The 19,703-nt window shown below is 45.2% G+C and overlaps 1 protein-coding gene across 7 annotated transcripts in view; it reads left to right on the plus strand.

The window, feature by feature from the left end:
* VPS13B (vacuolar protein sorting 13 homolog B) overlaps positions 1-19,703 on the plus strand; it is a 3,421,660-nt gene that overhangs the window by 3,301,610 nt on the left and 100,347 nt on the right. For all 7 annotated transcript variants that reach the window (XM_069621427.1, XM_069621422.1, XM_069621424.1 and 4 more), the window contains 2 exons: positions 587-1,416; positions 17,598-17,774. In XM_069621427.1, coding sequence (XP_069477528.1) covers positions 587-1,416; positions 17,598-17,774 — 1,007 coding nt within the window. The remainder of the gene's footprint in view (positions 1-586; positions 1,417-17,597; positions 17,775-19,703) is intronic.

The raw sequence follows: 19,703 nt of genomic DNA on the forward strand, positions 1-19,703 counted from the left end.
GCGCTCTAGCCGCGCTCCACATACCCAAGGTCCCAGGCAGCCTGTCGGTGGGAAGGCAAAGGACTCCCCCCATCCCTCTGCTCTGCCTATAATTAAATATTAATCGCCCGAAAGGGAATCACTCATCGCCAGTACTTAAGAACCCATTTGTTAGGTAATTGTGGCCGAGGGCAGCCAGGCGTATCAGAGCCCACCATCGGGTTGGTGGTGGGAACCGCAGGTTTTTTAAGGGCGAGGGGTACGTTTCTGCTTCTGCAATTTGGAACTAATGATCTATAACAGCAAAGCTTAATCTTGTTGATAATTAAGCGAACATGTGCCACAGCTGAGACATCCTAGGCGATTAGTGTGTCCTTTATTGTAACCACCAATTGTGCAGCCTCATCCAGAAATGAGCTCCTTGTCTGTTGTGGCCCTGTAGACAGAAGCGGAAACGAGGCATGTCCAACCTTGGTTGTGTTTTACGTGGTCTGAGCGGTGCGCCCGGGTGGTGCACCACCTAACCGATAAGGAAAGGGCCTGCTCTTTCAAATGAGTGAGGCCTGCTTCAGATGTCACTCACTCTTTGTCGTTCCCTTTCCCACAGGGCCGAGGAGCTGAGCCTCCAGTTCAAAGTGTTCATCGGCCAGCTGAGCCTGGCAGTCTATGACGATGTCACGAACCACAAAATGTCCTCCGAACTTCTACGGCTGACACTGGACAGCATTTTCCTCCACATGGCCCCGGTGGGCAGCTCCCTCAAGCACCCCTCGCGAGAGTTCCAGGCCGAGGGCGCGGATGGCCTGCCCCAGTTCTACAGCCTGGAGGTGTACTGCAAAGACTTGCAACTAGACAATCAGCTGTACAACAAATCCAACTTCCACTTTGCCGTCCTCGTGTGCCAAGAGGAAAAAAAAGAAAGCGTAATGTGGTCCAAAGCCAACAGATTTGCAATATCCACCAAGGAGCTGGAAGAATACAAGGACAGCTGCTTTGTGAAACTTTGTATCACCCTCTCAAAAGACCGTAACTTCCTCTTTGATGTCACGGAACTCACCTTTGAACTGAAACCAGCCAGGCTGTACGTGGAGGACACCTTTGTTTACTACATTAAAACTTTGTTTGACACCTACCTCCCAGACAGCAAAGGAATCCGCCACTCCGTGCCAGCCCCGGTTGTCAACGGCACCCAAATGCTTCCAGAGCCGGTCAGGCAGCATGCGCTAGCCTTAGTCAGCCCGGTCAAGCTGCGGAAGCTAACGGTGCACCCCGTGAACCTGCTGGTCAGCATTCATGCCTCACTGAAGCTGTACATTGCTTCCGACCACACCCCGCTCTCCTTCTCCATGTTTGAGCGGGGGCCCGTCTTCACCACCGCCAGGCAGCTCATCCACGTGCTTGCCATGCACTATGCAGCTGGGGCCCTTTTCAGAGCAGGTGGGTACTGAATGCTTGTCTTTTTGTCTATCCGTAGCAAGCCATTTGTGTCGATGATTGTTTTTGTACCTTTTATTTGTGACTTTTTTTGGCGCAACTGCTTGCAAGGTGGAATCTGAACCTTTCAGGATCCAAAAGGGGTTCAATGAAACAGTTAATTTGTCAACTGGTTTGGGTTGTGGATGTTTTCTGTCAAGGATAAAGGGGACCAGCGGTAGAGACAGACAAAGAGACAGACCTACTCATTGCCTAATAGCGGAGATGTGGCAAGCCCTTGCGGAATCCATAACCGAGCACTGAGCAAAGGCGTAGACAGGGTAAGGCCTGAGCGAGCAAGGACCACCTAAAATTTGTAAATGCCCACTCAGCACCTCTGTATTGGCATTTACAGATGTTAATGTCACTCCGATGTGTCCAACTACATTAGCTTCAGGCCCCACTTGTTAGACAATCCTGGCTACGCCTCTGGCGCAGAGACTACTCTTTCTTCACCCAATGAGCCCATTTTGAGAGAAAAGAGTTCATGCAAGCCATGGCCATTCATTCAGGTCTGATCATTGGGATGGCACAACAGGTCCTTGTGATATGGAAAGCCACGGATGGGTCCAACAAGAGTATATGGCAGATGACCACTTTCCAGTCCCCAAAGAATGGGTCGACATGTTGGAGCAAAAGACCTTTTTACAAATTATCTAGTAAGAATGTTCATGTTACAGGTGTAGGAGCGTGTATAGTACCAACATGTTAGAAGTATCCGAACAAAGGTCTCAATAGTTGTTAACGTTGTAACAATTACGTTAGCTGCACAAGCATGCATGGGAAATAGGTAATTCAGTCATGCAGTACTGCTGGAATACCATTTTAAATTGGTATAGCTGTGTTTGTGGGCATTTGGTTACAGGCATAAGCAAAAGTATTTGCGTGTGGAGATACCAAGTACTGCAGGCATGTGGTGGGACATGAAATATGATGTGCTGTGGGCATGCTGATTGGCCAGTTGGAGGTTGTTGGAGGTATGTACGTAGGCATTGGAGTATGAATTCCAAGAGATTTGTAATGTGTATAGGGACATGCATAGACCCACTATATGTTGGCAACACCCACAGACCCGTGCAGTCTTAGGATGGCTGTGTTAAAATTACGAGTATACGTGAAGGCGTGTGTATACACCCATTGTGTAAGAGCCATCGGCATGTGAAAAGGTCGAGTCTCCCACGTCCCTGTCCCCACATGTTCTCACACGTTATTTTGGCCTCTTTAACCCAAACAGGGGCAGTTTTGGATACAACGTAGGCCCAGTCAATCCACTCTCCCCAGGAGATAACCTGGTTGCTTTTCTTAAAGCATTCCACCATTTAACTCACAGACAGTAATCTTGGTCTTCTAGACCTCATGGATTCTTGCATCAGGCTAGTCCCAAATTCAACACTCAGAACTTGCCAGGTGTAGCTGCTTGTTTCCGATCTCTATCAGATCCACAACTTGGGTTCCTCAGAGGGCAGTCAGGGTGGCATCAACATGTTCCTCCATTTCTTGGCCTCACATGCCTTTTGGCTTCTAGAACGAGGGCAAGTGTGTTCTGGTAGACGACACTGCTGGCATGTCTTATGTTGTCAGAAGGGTGGTGAGGTCATACGTGTGCTGTTTTGAGAATTTCTTGGGGAATTACATCTCTCCCATCTATTTTTTCTGGTTGTGACACATCTGGCATTAGTGCTCCACATGACAGCGGGCCCACCAAGCTGCCTGGTTTCAGTCATATGAGGTTGCCCATCAGTGTATCCCTTTATTTCCAAGACAATTCTCAGTGTTGGATGTGTGCCTCAATGATGTACTAGAAGCCTGTTTCTCTCAGCAGTGCTTACCTGCTACAATGGACAATCTCTTCTAGTATGCATCCCTCCCTTTCCTAATACCCAAAGTGCTGTACAAACTCATAGTCCGGTGTGTCGGGTCCAGCCAATCAATAAGCAGGACTGAAGGGATCTTCTTTCTTGCGAGATTGTAAGTCTGTTTCATCACCCTTCCTGAATGGTCAATTTGGCTGCCTGGTTCCCGAGGACCTGGAGCTCTTCATCTGTCCCTTTTGAAATGTAACATGGAGATTTTTTGGGCAGCAAAAAAAGTTCCATGGGATGTCAATACAAAAACCAGGTTGTATTTGTGCCCCTGTGCACTTGAAGAAAATGTTGATCTGCAACCTTGTAGGTTACATCTTGCTTCCCCATTGGTGTATCAGCTGGCCAGATCTGATTTTTCAGGTGGAATCCGGCAAGTCCTGTCTTTCGGCCACCCGTGCTTCAATGAACTCGGTATGGGAAGTTTTTCCTTAAAAAATCAAGTTGAGACATTTTGAGACCTTTCTTTGAACTAGGATTTGAATGTTTGGCTTTGTGTGCTGGCACAAGACGTTTGAACCCATGACCACATCAGACATTAAGCTTCATTGAAAACACACGTTCTTCTTAGCGTTTTCCTAGCATACCATGTTAGTGTTCCACTAGGAAAACGTATTGCTCAGGACCAGGTTTCCTTTTCTTTAATGGTGTTTGTGTTCTTCTGGAATGAGGATAGTTTGTTTTTTACACACTGGATATGCAGAAGGCGCTTACGTTTTATCTAGCGCTTAGAAAGTGTTTTTGTGCTAAGGATTTAGTTTCAGTCATACGGAAGCTTATACACAAAAGGAGCAGCAGAGGATTCTGTTATTCTCTGGGTGGTGGTGTCTGCACTGGGGGCCTACTAAGTGAGTAGCCTTGGGCCTTCCTAGGGCGCGAATGCACCAGCCTATTGGGCCAAAACAGCATGTGTGGCATCCCAGATCCACGTGTCTCTGAAAGTCATCTAGACGGCAGCCAGGTGGCCATTCCCTACACATTCTGTGATGTAATATAAAATGGTCTTGTGTGGAGGAGCTTCTGCAGTTTTGGTAGCCTCTTGGTGCTAAGAACTTTAAGGGGACTTTGGGAACAGAGAGTCAAGATGTGAATCCTGAAGCCTGGAAGAAACAGCCTGTTGTGTATTGCTTTGTTCCTAGGTGAATTGTGGTGAGGGCACTATAGCCAGAAGGGGACCCAGCGTTTAGGTGTCCTGGTCGGTTTACTATGATCAGCTCTGTCCTGAGAGCAAGGGCTGGTCAAGAGTTGATGGAGGGCTGTGTGACAAAAGCTGGTGGGCGAGGTGGGGGTTCTGCAGTGTTAGTATTTACAGGCGAGGTGTCCACCTGCATCGTGTGAGGGGCTAATTGCTGTACGTATTATAACATAGAAAGTTGAATGGTGGGCAGGTTAGTAAGGGTTGCAAACTACCAAGAAAGTACATACAGCTAGACCTAACAAAACATGCAATGACATCGCAAGGTGTAGAGCATGCCGAACAAGTCACTACATGACCTTCCCACACACTTAGCCCTGGACTCTGCAAACAGTTCTCACTTTCCCATAGTCAATCTCAATCGCTCTCTCAATCCCTTTCTTTCTCACTCAGTATCTCTATATCTCTCACTCATTATATCTCTATTGTGCAACAAGGATGAGGAATGGCGCGTGCGGGCAGTGGGCTAACTGCCAACTCCAGTCATTCCCCTCAGTGAAGTACTAAGGGTTCTGTGAGACAGGAACTTTAAGGTTCCGAGAAATAGCTCCTGGCAGCGTGCCGTAGTGTGTTCGTTGGCAGGCTGAGAGCCCTCTCAAATCTCACTCTAAGTTGCTCTGGTGCCGTGCGCAGTGGCCCATCAACGCAACGCCCGTCTGTGAAAGAACTGTGTTTCTCAGGCGATCAGGCAGCGGCCAGAATCCCTGCTCGTTTCTCCAGGAATCCTACCCCATTGGCCCCAAAACTCAGACTCCTCCAGGGGTGTTGCTAGGTCTGGAAAAGATCAGGGGCTAAGCTAATGTTGGGACTGGGGGCTAGCTAGCATTTTGGTTCTAGCACCTGAGCTTCTATCCGGGGCTACAACCAAAAGACCCGGGCTATAGCCCCCTTAGCCCCCCGACCCATAGCAAAGCCTCTGGACTCCTGTTATATGACAAACACAACCACAGACCAAAGGGGCCACCCGACCCCCACACGCTCAACCTGGTTTTGTGATAGCCCCACAGCTCTGGTTTTATAATGTTGCTGAAACCCTACAGGAGACTCTTGTATGGTGGCAGTTCTGTAAAAACTATGAAAGCTAACAGCTGTAATAGGCCACATCAGCGGCAGATGTGTTGTATACAAATGCCTATTAATATAACGTATCACTGATTGTGAGCTTACAAAATGTTGCACAATTTGCTGAGGCTATAATGAACAACCTTTTGAATGGTTCAGCATGTTAAAAGGTTGCCTACTCTGTTCTTAAGTTTCTTAGACACCCTTAACGAATCTGGAAGAAGAGGGACCGGGGATGAAGGGGTAAACACAAGTTACTCGTACTAATGAGGTTCTTTCTCTTATTCCTAGTCCCTATTCCTCTGGGTAAACTACTATTATTGAGAATTCTCAGAAATTTACTAATTCTCTCCACCTTAGAAACCCCCAGCAACTTTGCTGGATTTTGGGGACTTGATTTTTTTAACTTGGAGAGAGTGATGCCCTTTTTTCCCACCCTCTCATGTATTTTAATGTTATTTTGAACTCTGTGTTTCTTTTGGTTGTGGAGTCTGACAAACTCCATAGGCATCATCTTTTACATTGTGTCACACAGCACCTTCAGTGCAGTGTCACAGGAAAGTCTTTCAGTTTTCCCAAAGGTTTAAATACCTTCTCTTGGATAAACTACAGTTTCCAAGAGCAGTAAAGTGAAATTGACTTTACTTACATTTGTAACTTTCTAGACCCAGCACACACTATCTTACAATAGGGTGCTGGAGGGGTTACCTAGTATCCCCTAGCTTCTCAGGTAACATTCTTATGTTACCCTTTTCTCACTGAATGGCGCTGGTGGCAGTGGTTTTGTTGTAACTACTGTGGTGTGCATTTACCGCGGGCTGCGGTGGCAGCTGCAGTAAAGCACCCAAGGGTGCCATGTTTGTCAAAATGGCCCTGGTCTTCTTTTTCACCAGTTCTTTGTGGAAAGGTCCTTCTTGAGATTTACTCTGCTTGCCAAACCAGGTTTGGTCCCATTGTTCGCTTTGCCTTTGGCGGGATTCACGAGTGAAGCCCGCCTCTGGTTCCAGGGTGTCTGGGGTAGGCAGGAAGTGAGGAAGGTGCCCGAAACTCCCTGTGCTTAGTCTCCTAGTAGACCCAAATGCACTGTGGTGATTGGTTAGCTGACTGTCCAGCAAATACAGCCACCCTGCTGTGTGACTGACAGTTAGGCTGGAATGAATGGGAGAGAACTGAATAAAAGGTGATGCTTTTGGCTTGGAAGGCAGAGTCGACCACTGGACGAAGGAACCAAAGAAGAACTTGAAGAGGGTCGCTGCTGCAACTCCTGGACCGTTAGTTTGCCCGGTGAAGCCCTGCTGCTGTGTGAAACTCCAAATTTGTATCGACAGAGAAGCCCCTGCAAGGACAACTTCACCCCTCGAGCTGGTGGGACCAATCAACTCCAAAGTAAGCCACCTGGACATCCATCTCGGAGCTGGTTGAATTTCCACAGAGTTTCTGCTGGAAACCGTATAGCCAGGGAGAGGAACACCAGTTTGTGTGTGTTGCTTTTAAGCTGGCCTAGAGCTCCAGGAAGATCCTCCGGACTCCCAGGAAGCAGGACTGGCCGAGCCTGAGCCCCCTCAACAGAGCTATTTGCGGTAGGCACATGGAGCTGAAACGCTGAACAGCCACTGATTTGAAGATTGCTGGTTGCGAGCGGTGACCGTCCCATTGCAGTGCAGGAGTCTCCAGAAGTCCTCCCTCTTGTCCCCACAACTGAGGCCCAGGAACAGTGAGATCTGCAGAGCTGCTCAGGAACAGAAGTCATCTGCTGCATTCTTTCTTCGATATTAAGGTACTGTAAAATGTCTGAGAGAACTTGCCTCTTACTGTAGAGTTGCTTGCATCTTCTACTATTCATAAGTCTAATCAGCTTCTGGCCCTACATTTGATCCTTCATTTCTTCAAAGACTTCTAAGACATTGTGCAAATACATTTCTACTTACCTACCAGAAGTGCTACATTCGATATAAGACTTTTGCCCATTGACTTTGGCTTAGCCTATTGTATTGAATGACACTTCTTGGGGGATCCAAAGGTATTTGCCTGCATAAGCATATTTGTAGTCCCTTGTTCTAATAATCTTTTCCTTTTACCAACTCCTAAGAGTATTCTAAATGCAAACAGTAAGATATGAATGTCCGCAGCACCCTAGCTATTGAAGTCACCTGAGGGTGTAGGTTGTGTCTGTGGGCCATCCCAAAAGGGTCTTTGCTGATTTGGAAACTAAGAATGTACAGTATTGACGTTCATTTGTGTGTTACTTTTTATATTGCTCCCTTCTGAAGAAGGTTAATTCTTACTGACTGATAAATACATTAATAATTGTTTATTAAAAAAACCTTGTGTGTAAGAGTTTATTTGAATACTTGTCACTGTGAATCTCTGTGTAACTCCGCTACAGCTCACATTGACCCCTCTTGGGATGAGCCTGGCTGCTCAACACGCTACCAAAACTGTGTAGTACAAGCTTATACCCAAGGTTGGGTTGCCTATACCTGTAGTCAGAGTTGTGTCTAGCGCACCCAAAGAGTACTGCATACAAACTTTGCCTAACATCTGCCCATCAACCCCCACAGCTGTTATGTCTTAAAAAGATTATTTGCATCATTGACAGGGAAGAAATGACTGGTGGTGGCAGCTGGTGGGCGCAAAGGAAGAGACCAGGGTATGTGCCAGGCGGGCTTCATTTCTGTGTTTCAATGTGCATACGATGGCACAGAAAAATGCTTCAATCTTTGTCTTTCCTTGTGTGAAGCAACTCCCGTAAATCTGGAGAAAGGGGAGCTACGAGTCCAAGGGCAACTATGAAGAGCAACTTGTCTGTTGCCTTGCTACCTGATGCTTTCTTCCTTCTCACCAATTTGGAAAGTTATATTCATGGCGACTTTAGTTCTCCTAGATCTAGGCGCCGTCTTATTACAGCGATCCATCTACCAGCCTCTACCTCCTTGTCCAGTTCAATAAATTGCCTAGCTTAGGAGAGCCAACTAAGGTGCGTAAACGGCTGCATGAGGATGTATAATGGCTGCATACTGGTGTAGAATGTGGAAAAATACAGGCATAATGACAATAGGACAAACACCCTATGGCCTAAATGTAGCAGAGTTACCATAAAGGCAACTTCATTTTTTAAAGCTACAAAATAGGTTTCTCGTAGTTGGGGGAGCATGGGGAGGGGTGGGGGATTATTCAGCTATACATTCCAGGGTGCTGTAGTCCCCTTTAAAAGGAAGCTGGTAGCTGGCACCCACACAAGGGAATACGTTGTACCTGCATTAAAAAACCTATCCCTGCTCTCTCTCTGCCTAGTGTAAAATCTTCACCCACAAGGCCAAGCCAAATATAGATCGCCTGCATGCCGAATGCAGACCTCCTAAAACAGGTAGATTTCATTTGTAAGTGTGCTGGTGCTCCGGTTCTAAGAATGCAGGGGTGTCCCATGCATAATGAATAGATGGATGGTGCCCTCCCATCCATCCACACATTATGGGGAAGCGAGCCGGCAGAGAGAAGTGCTTAGAAGGGCCCTCGTTACCTGCAGGGACCAGAACTGCTGCGCATACCCAGTGACCATGCTTGGCTGGGGTGTACTGCTCCCCCAGCCAGGCACTGCCCACTGGGCTTGCTGGTGGGGTAGCTACATGTTGTGCGGAGTGCCCCTGTGCTTACTTCTTGTGGCCCATCGGACCACAGCATTGGAGGCATGCTCTCGGAGCACCAGACATGCACAATGTCTGCATTCCAGAGGGGTCTGTAGCTGAAGGCTTTCAAGGCATCCAGTATCCTCCTGGCAGTGGCACGAACGAGATCCAAACGAAGCTGGAGGCCTGGGGGCGGTGCAGGAGAACTGCTGGGCTGAGGCAGACAGCAGGCAGGAAAGGAAAGCAAATGCGGGGGTGGGGTGAGGTGGTGTAGGTGTGTGCCTATATCACAGCTCACTTATTGTTTTTGTACTTTAAGCACGAACACATGCTTTACAGGAACAATGCTGACATAAAATGTTGGCACAGACATGAAATTATGCTTCACAGGGCAATACTTACATATATTTTCGACATAGGTATCCTGAAAATGTGTTACAGCTGCGATTCTGGCACATGGTGTGGGCACAGGCATCATGAAAACATAATTAATATTGAAATGCTGCCACCTCTTGAGGGTAAAGGCATAATATACAAGTATTTTACAGTGGCAAAGCTGGTGTATCTTGTGTGCACAGGCATCATGAGTTGTGTTTTACAGTGGCCATGCTGGCTATATTGTTAGCACATGCATCGTGAAAACGTGTTGTAAATTCCTTCTGTGTACTGTTGGTACACTCGCTCGTGTGCGAGAGCTTCAGGCTTCAGAAAAAAATGCCTTTCAGCCATAATGGTGGTGCCGCACCTGCAAGGCATCCCTTTAAGCAAGAGCTGCCCGTGGGCAGGTGCTACCATTACAGAGAAAACATGAAACCACTGGAAGCAGAGGCCTTTTTTTCTAAATACTGAAGCTCCCGCATATTCGCAGGAGTTTCAGTATTCATGAAAACGGCCTCAGCTTCCAGCAGCCTCACCCTTTCAGCCTTAATGGTGACACTTCCCCTCCCCAGCTGTCGAGGGGCAGCGCCACCATTAAGGCTGAATAGGTGAGGCACTGTCCCCTGCCAGGCAAGCCTATAGAATATAAATGCAGAGGTCAGCACCCTCTCCCCGATGGGGAGAGGGTGCTGATCTCTACAAAAGGCTGCTTGGCAGGGGTGCCCGTAGCCCATTGAGCCGGGGCTCGTCAAGGGGTGTGGTCTAATGAGCCAGCAGATGACCCCCACCATTAGGTCACGCCCCCTTGATGAGCCCCGGCTCATTTTGTAGTGCCACTTAGCACTGACCGTACGTGTGTTTCGCCAATGCACACGTTCTAATTGACTACTTAATGGAGGCACAGAATTTCTTTGACAGAAGGGTGATCAACAAAGAGTGAGTGTGCATTTATAATGTGCATCTGCAAATTAAATTCACTGCAACTAGGAATCTACCGCGAACTGAGTAGCCACCATGTTCACTGCTTATTTCCTTAAGATTGTAACAAAAGCATATTCACATCAGATTTAGCCCCCTTCTTTGCATATTGCTAATGAAACAGGTTTATCTTTACTTTTGATTGTTGTTTATATACCATACAGCATTATAGGCAAATTAAAACCTCGGCATCTGAGAACTATAGGCAAGGTAAAGCCCATCATGGCAATCTATTTCAGTTGTGGGGAAAAGTCACGTCTACATTTAATTCCGAAAAATATAATAATCAAGAAATCGGAGATGACCAGTCAAGTGAGTTCCACAATTGTCAGGCCAAATATGAAAAAGATCGGCCACCCACCAGCTGCCGGATGATTCTAGGAAGATTCAGAAGTCTGAAATCGGAGGATGCAAGCAACATTGTTTATAAACAATGCTTCCTTTTATGTTACAGAACATGGTTTGAAGATCTGGCCTCCGTGCATTTCATTCATTCCATTTGCAGTGGCAGCTGGTGAACTTTTAAAGTGGTGGGGCTTAAATGTATTTTCCAAACACCATGGGCAAGTGATGCACCAAAGGGGGGTCAGGTGCGGATCTCGTCTGGCTAATTATTTTTTTAAATTAGGAGTGCAAATGGTGCATTTACCAGCACAATTTTCAAGAAAAGTTGAAGAAAAAGACTGACGATACAAACAATTCTCAGAGGAGAACCCACACAATATTCTGCTACTAGAGATGCCAGGTTGGCAACAGTAAGCATGGCCATTTTGCAGCAGTAAATCATGTATGTACCCACCTCCTACAAGGGCGCAAATATGCTTCCATCATTAAGGCAAGTGCTGGGTAAGTATGCCAATGCCATCCCTTAAACATTGTCCTACCAATATAATCCCCCTTTGGAATTACACCTGTCTTAAATAATGTGACGGAAGATTTCATATGCACATGACTCTTCCTGGGTTTGGTAGGTAAAAATACAATCAGAAATAGCTGGAACTCGGCAGGATGCCACGCAACGTGTATTAAGGTGTTGCTCAAATACCCAGTGAGTTGCTAATTGAGTATGTAATATGCCAATTGCCTTGGGTGATGCTTAAATACACCAGAGTAGTCCAAGATGTGTCCACTTAATACATCAGCTTTGCTGTAAAAGAAATAGCATGCACTTTAACATTGTCAAACTAGTTTAAGCTTTCCTAGTAAAGTTAATAATACGTTGTTAATGCCATGCCATTGAAAAAAAGTGCTGTCATATTGGCATGAGTCGTTGAGTCTTGCCATGCAATTCCAGCAATACCATTCCTAGCAATATTGCCCCACGTAACACACTGTCATGTTGGTAACCCCAGACAAAACACATTGACATGCTTGTCCTACCTGTGAAATAAGTATGCTTTTTTTCTGCATCAGCAGTCCAACAGTGAAAACGGCAACACAAGCCTAATGCCATACACAAATAACATTAACTAATTTGTTAGCTACTATTTGGGAAATTGATACTTGTGGCATCCAGCCCAAAATTTTGAATAAACACAATATTTCTTATCAAACTTGTTTACTTGTTCAAAGGTACAAAATGAAATGTTTGCGAAAAAGGATATCCATATACAGACTAGATGATAAATAGAAAACAAAAATCAAAATACTAAATGTCTTATTAAACATTTTAGTTGTTCAACATTTGGAAACAGATCAATGGAAACATTGATGCACACCATCAACCAAAAATCTCAATGGAGCTTAATAAACCTTCAGATGTTCAAAAGTGCCGTTTCAGTTTGCTACCAGTATCAAAGTGCAAAACCTGACCATGGATACAAACAACAAACCAACACAATTTCCTATTTAACTTTCTAGTTGTTGCAAAGTTTCAGTATACCGAATATATGTTCAAAGGTGGAACCATAAAAACTCATCATAGCGTAATACACCTTTCAGTTTTTATAAAGTTCAGTTTGCAAATTAACATTACCAATGCACTAAATCTGACCATGGGTACAAACTGCAAATAAATAGAAAAAACGACTTATTGAACGTCTTAGTTGTTGCAAAGTGTCATTTAAAAATGTAGGATAACTAAAACTGGATAGCAGACACAAGCAAACCAAAAGTCAAAATAATCCACTTCTTTTTAAACATGTGAGAGATTCAAAACTGTGCAATATTTTCATGTATTACAGATATGTGCATACAAATGTGCCCACATATGTGTATGCACACCAGAGATAACAGATAACAGGTGAGCTCTTAATGAGTAGTGATCGTAAACACACAGGTATATATATATATATATATATATATATATATATATATATATAGATATAGATATACATACATGTGGAAAAATGTGGTTTCTCGAGTACTACTTAGTAACAAACACTTCAAACCAATCCAGCAGAGCAAATGCACCATCAAGGTACTGACAATTCACTTAAACAGACATTTTGCACGTCGATCTTTAATAGTAGCAAATATATCAATTGTTCTTTTATTGAAATCTGGGATCTCTTTGAATAGCTCCTTTTCCATGGAGGGCATTGCCAGTGCATTGAGTCAGTCTTCCATCATTGTTTCTCTCTGGAAAGTTTTTATCCTCTTTGAGAGTCAAGAAACACTGCTCTGGCTCTGCCGTTGTCATGGGTGTTGTGATGAGTCCTTTCAATAAATGAACTTTCTCTGAGAAGATGTCCTCTATATTATTGTCTATGAATAAACCATATAAAGAAAGAGCACACTTTGCACGCTGGAATTCAGGCCTACCATACATAATGGATAATTCAGTATGCAGTTTTTCTTTTTTTAGTATTGGGTATGCTTCTATAGTTTTATTCAGAGCTTCCACTAGGAAAGATTGATCGTGTTTATGAAAGGTCACCCTGCAATTACATGGGAGCCACTAAATGTTCACAATGATTGTATCACAAACCTCCTTTGCTGCTTGATTTAGGGTCTCCAATTTAAGTCGTGTGTTAACGAAGAAAGATTCCTTTGGAGGTCTGGCATTAAGTGATCTGTGAATTTCCCGCACTTTGCTGATGCTACTGACAAAATCTGCTGTCACCTTCTGTATATATACAGAATCAATATCTCTCTTTTGTAGTTGATTGTACAAAATGTCAACATGTGGTATTATATCATACAATAAGAAGAGGAAGTAGAGGAACCTCCGGTCCCCATGAGTTCGGATAAACCCACTGGCTTCACTTACAGCGCTTAGCTCGAACCAACCTGTTGAAATTGTTTCAAAGCATTTTATTAGATCTTCTCTGCGCTCATAAAAATTACTGATTGTACGAATGTTAAAGTTCCATTGAGTTGGAGCCCCTCTTGGAAATCTTCTTGCCACTGTTTCCTGAAGAATTTCGATCCTTTTCGGGGAACGTGAAAACAATGCTGGAAAGCCTGCCAGATCTCCAAAGAAGAGACTCACCAGGGATACCTGGAATACAGCCTGCTCCGTGATTAAATTCAGCTGGTGGGCATGGCAATGGATGAAGTGTGCATTTGGAAACACACCCCTGATCTTTTTTTGGACTCCACCAGATGCTCCACTCATCACATTGGCACCATCATAACTTTGAGCTATAACTTTCTGTTTATTACAGAGCTCTGGAAAAAACAAGATTGCGTTTTTATTTTAAATGTGTTTGAATTGAATTGTCTATACTGCTGACAAAATCCACAAGTCCTCAAAATACTCATGGGTTCGAGGAACCTTCACTTTCATCGTGGCCACGTAATGCCAATTTGAAGGCCCTGAAAAAACGAGCACAATTCATTAATTTGGGTAGAATGTACTGTTTTTTGTCTTCTTCCTCATTGTGCAGTTTTATTCCCAAACGAGACCCTTCATGCAACTGTGTGGCATTAGTAAAAAATCCATACATAGCAAGCCTCAGAGAGTTGTCCAAGTGAGATTTACACAAATCATGTTTTTTTATTTTGTCATATAGGTGTTTCAAATCAGTGACTCCGGTTTTTGTCCAGGGCACTTCTCCGCCAATCAGTAAGCAGGGGAAGTAGAACAGGGCATTTTTAGATCTGCTAACAGTAAGCCACTTCTTTTGATCGTGCTTCTCTTCGGATTTCAATCCCAGTAATGGCTTTGACAGTAAAGCTAAAACAATATTCATCTCCAAGTATTAGGTTATCGATTCCGGTGAGAATAAAAAAATGAACCTACATTTTATGTGCACTGTACACATAAAATAAAATCTTAAGCAGCCATCCACATTTTGACACAACCGCACTTCTACTGGCATGTAGTGTGCTCGCTCTTTCTCTCTCTTGCGGTGTAGCTGGATTCAGGGTACCCCACCACTAGCAGATGGTTTGTACCTGTGTAGGATGACATTTAAAATGATAAATCCTATGATTTGATGGCACTGAAGACACAGCTATCCTTATAGAGGTCATCAAAGCACAGACATGCATTTTGATTTGTACAAAGTGCTTAGTAAATGTGGTTAGCTTGTTTGTGAACTGCTTGAATTGTCTCAGACTGTTGTATTGGTTTTCTTTTTTTTTTTAGATACATCCATTTTCTCCAGGCCTCTTTGACTGGCAGCCAGGGATTAAAATAGCCTACAGCACAGATTTATCAGAGTCCTGTTTAAAGCATAGAGAAGCCCAGTTAGTTTCACACCAATGACTACAAGTTACTTTTTGCCTAACCACAGATATATTCTATTTCTATAAAGTACGTAGCTTTGGAGAGCATGGTTAGCTTGAAACCATCAGTTACTAGGAGCTACTTTTGACTCCCTAGGCCAACTGGTACCATGCAAACATACATATGTGATGTTAACTCTGTATGTTTGGTAATATGAATAAGCGGGTTTAATGAACACATTAGGGACAATCAAAGCGGTATGCAACAAAAATCCTGTTCAGAAAAGTATTGTTTGCATCTCATGTGCAAGACAGACTTGTGGTGCACTGTACACTATCTCCTAGTTCAACCGAGGCAGCCCCTGCCTACCGGGTGATGCCCAACAGCCAGGAGCTACTTTTAGCTCCTGCTCACCAAATGTCAATTTCGACCCATTGTACAGAAACATTACCATCCACTCATGTCTTACCTTGATTTGTTCAATTCTCTCAAGGATATCCAGATGCAAAAGGGGATTCACTCAAGTGCAGCACTCTGGAGGAGCAAATACAGAAGAACATTAATTTTGATATCACAGAGGGACAATACTTCAAACAAACGCAACAAACAAAAAGCCTATGGGCATTCCGAACAGTCCTATTGCTACCTCTCTACAAGAATTTGCAGAGTTGATGATGTCACATAGATCTAGTTTGAAAAGAACAATACCTATGTGACATCATCAACTCTGTTTGCGAATTCACTGGTTTGGCACTAGGAGTCAAACATAATTGCTAGTAGCAGTTATGGTTAAGGCTAACAGGCGCTTCTAGGCACTTCGAGAGCTATGGCTCTTGGCATTTTAAATCCGATACTTTGTCCCATTGTCTGACCCCACCCATGTCTGATTGAGGGACAGGACAAGGGGGCTGGGTGTGTGAAGAAAATGATGCCTTGAGGGGGTTTCCTTCTTTACGCCCCCAGGCAACCTTTCCAGCTGGGTATTTTTATCTTTTAGTGCTGGCCTGGGGCTGCCTGCACGGAGTATGTGCAGCAGGGATGGCTCATTGGAGCACTCCCCGCTGCAAATTCAGTGCAGCCCCCTCCACGCCCGTGAGTGACAGGATATTTTTGTTACTCATGGACATGGTGGGGGAGTGTCATTGTTGGTGGGGCAACGCCCCTCCAGCCCACATGGGCCAGCCACTCATGTGCATTTCTGAACTCATTAACACGCATCTGTTGGGCTTCTGTCTAAGTCGGCACATATGAAGTGCCTTCAACCCCTTCTGAAGCCAGCGTTGCCACCAGTCCTTTCGTGAGGGGCAGGCTCGGACTGACCAATAGGATAAAGCCCGAACCCAAAATGCAAAATGCTAGTGTGTCCCGTTTTTCGGGTCAAAGTGGGCCACTTGTCTGGCCAATGTGGGCCAGTTTAATGAGTTACTTCACCATGCGACTTGTAGTTTTGACCATTGTTAGGAAATACATATTCTTTAAAATGCACAATTTGCATCACATTTTATCAGAAAACTCCCCCTTGGGTACCAGTCAAACAGTCTGTCACAAAAGGAATAAATTGCCATTTGTAACTGTGGGCAATTTTTTTATTGGTGCCCGAGAAAATGTTATGCCCCAGTCCAACCCTGGTGAGGGAGCCAGCAGGCCTAGTGACTGGGCACCATGGATTGGCTCCATGAGAGGAGGGTAACCATTTGACCGAAACTGGTCATACCGAAAATGAAAACCGAACTGAAGCTGCCAACAGTACACCACCTCTCACTTTCCTATGCCCTCTTCACCCACTAACCCAACCCCGTCCACCTTCTTTTCACAGATCCGCCTGAGCGCCTGGAGACCAACTCTGTTGGTGACGGTGCGCTATACAAATACCTTTAACATTAACATATGACACCTGTGAGTGGTTGCGAAAGCTGGGGTTCAGGGGTGGGTGGCCAGTCAGAAAAAGAAATACAAGGAAAATAATTTCCCAAAGAACAGAAAGGAGAAAACCCATTGCAAGGAAATTATTAGGGAAAACTCTGCTTATTTCTTTCTTTTTTATTTTGGGCCTTTTTGTTAGGTCTGTTGTCGAAAGTGACTCAAGCCAACTGTCCACCTCTGGGAATCAGGGACTCCTAACCGGCCTTATTGAGGGTGTTAGGCCCAGTGTTAGGTCACAGGTTTGTACGGAAAATGGTAAATACAGGAGGATTATAAGAGGAAATGTTCTGGAAGCTCTTTGCGCGTTTGCCAAGGAGAACGCGTTGGTTTACAGAATATGAAAGATCGCCAATGTGTTCATTCAGCGGGATGATCTATCCCCCTGCTGAGTGGTTCAGGGTCCAGAATGAATGATGAATGGTGGAGGGCGGTGTGACCTGTTTTGGCAGCTGGCTCCAAAGCTTGGCTTAACGGTAACCATGACCTCTCTCTGTCTCCCTCCTTAGGCTGGGTCGTCGGATCTTTGGACATTTTGGGGAGCCCGGCCAGTCTGGTCAGAAGTATCGGCAACGGGATTGCGGACTTTTTCCGGCTTCCCTACGAGGGGCTCACCCGGGGACCGGGGGCCTTCGTCAGTGGCGTCTCCAGAGGAACGACGTCGTTTGTGAAGCACATCTCCAAAGGTACGTGTTAGAAGCGGCTGCTTTGGACGGAACTGAGCGGTGTGATTGGCCGCTTGGGTCAGAAAGGGATTGTGGGAAGTGGAATGCTGGGCTGCTGGCCCTGTTCTTGGCTTCACGGGTTGCTGTGGAGTGGTGTCCGGTTGCTGCGTGTGTTGAGCAGAGCACTTCTTACCTCTGGTGTGTGGGAACGCTTCAAACGTGCCTGATTTTAAATCTCCCCCCAGAGGAACAAAAGGTTGGCTCGTGAGGCGAGCCCACGTGACAAATACAGAAATATTAAAGATGTTCAGGGGTTCTGCTAACCATCAGAAACTCGATACCACATTGCCTCATCATATTTATTATTATTACAAAAATGGAGCTGCAGTTGTCATAACTTTTCCAAGCATGTGGATACATTTTGACAGAGAAAGCCAGTGCACGCGGGCTTGCCTGGGATATAGAGGCAGCGACATCTAGTGCCGTGTAACTGCAGGAGCACAACCCGAATGGGCGCTCATTTTCTCCTGGGGCCGCCAGTTCTAGCCGAGCCTCCGCGTGTGCTACTACCAGAACGGCAAGGCATTGCTCAAGCTGGGATAAAAAAAAAAAATCTTCTTGTCAATAGGGCTACCGTTAGAAGAAACGTTGTTCATTTAGACAGGAGGGGCTCATTCTGCAAATACCTCAGGTGGTGGTAAAAATACCACAGGCGGTACATATATTTTTAAGCATTTTCTGTAATGCCATACATTCTGCCTATGGTATATAATTATCTTTGGCAGTACAGTGCTACCATTCAATGTAAATGTACATTTGTAGTGCTAATGCAGATCCTTTCAGAAAACCTGTTTTCCACATGATTACATACTTAATGGGACAGCACAGAACTCACATTGCTACGGCAACTCACTGGTAAGGCAATTTCTGAGAGCGGCTCGAATCTGTGCTTGCTTTCGGTGGCAATTGGCACTGTATGTAGACATCCTATTTTTTGTGATGGGGATTGCTGGTGTTACTACTGGGGGTAAACCAGAATACCGCTTGTTCTGTTCTAGCCATATTTGTCCCTTCTGAAATTGGGAGTTGTCTTCTTCCTCTGGGGGGTTTACGCCACGCCACTAGTGATGGAATAACCACCCTTTCCAGAAGGTGCGCCTTGGTTCACTGCCACTTCTCTGCTCGGAGATCTCCTAGAACTGTTTCATTTTCAGGGAGATTTGAGTGAAAATCAGAAGTTGGGAGACTGAACTCAGGGCGGCTTCCAGGCAGCTGGGGGCTTCCAGGCAGCTCTGCTCAGAGAAGAAACAAGGAATGTATCTTGAAACCCTCCTGCTGGCCCAGGACTTCTGCTATAGGCTTAAGTATGTTCAGATGGCTTTGTGGTCCATAGCGGGTAATATTTTGAATGACATTCAGTCGTGTAATGTTTCTAGAACTTTAAAATGTACACGACTGACAAGTGTATTTCTTTTTGTATCATCTTCTCCCCCCCACTCCCCCTGTTGTCAATCCTTGCCACCAGAACCTCTGACGAAACTGGCAGCATTTGGTGTAACGTAGTTCCAGTTTGCCCACTTCTGGGCTCCTGCTAATTGTGCTTCTGATCATTTGCTCGCTTAATATCGCAATGTCTGTGTGCATTCGCAATAGCGGCCTTTTACATTGACTCCAGGGTGGACTTGTGATTTGTGAAGCAGGCTTGCACAATGCGCACTTGTGATGATGAATGTGTCATGCCATTAAAAGCCCATTTCTGTTTCTAAGTGAGTTGCACCCTAGTGCTCCTTACATAGAAGAGCACCGGTGCGTGTGGCCGGATCTCCATAGTCACTGGGCCGTCCAGCTATGCTAGCAACCTTGCCTGCAGTGTCAGTATATTGTGCACCTATTAAAGCATTGATCAGCAAGCAGGACTGCGTGGGACAAATGTATCAACATTAGCGTGAA

Source organism: Ambystoma mexicanum, chromosome 5q, assembly GCF_040938575.1.
Source record: "Ambystoma mexicanum isolate Mex_15411 chromosome 5q, UKY_AmexF1_1, whole genome shotgun sequence".
NCBI lineage: Eukaryota > Metazoa > Chordata > Amphibia > Caudata > Ambystomatidae > Ambystoma > Ambystoma mexicanum.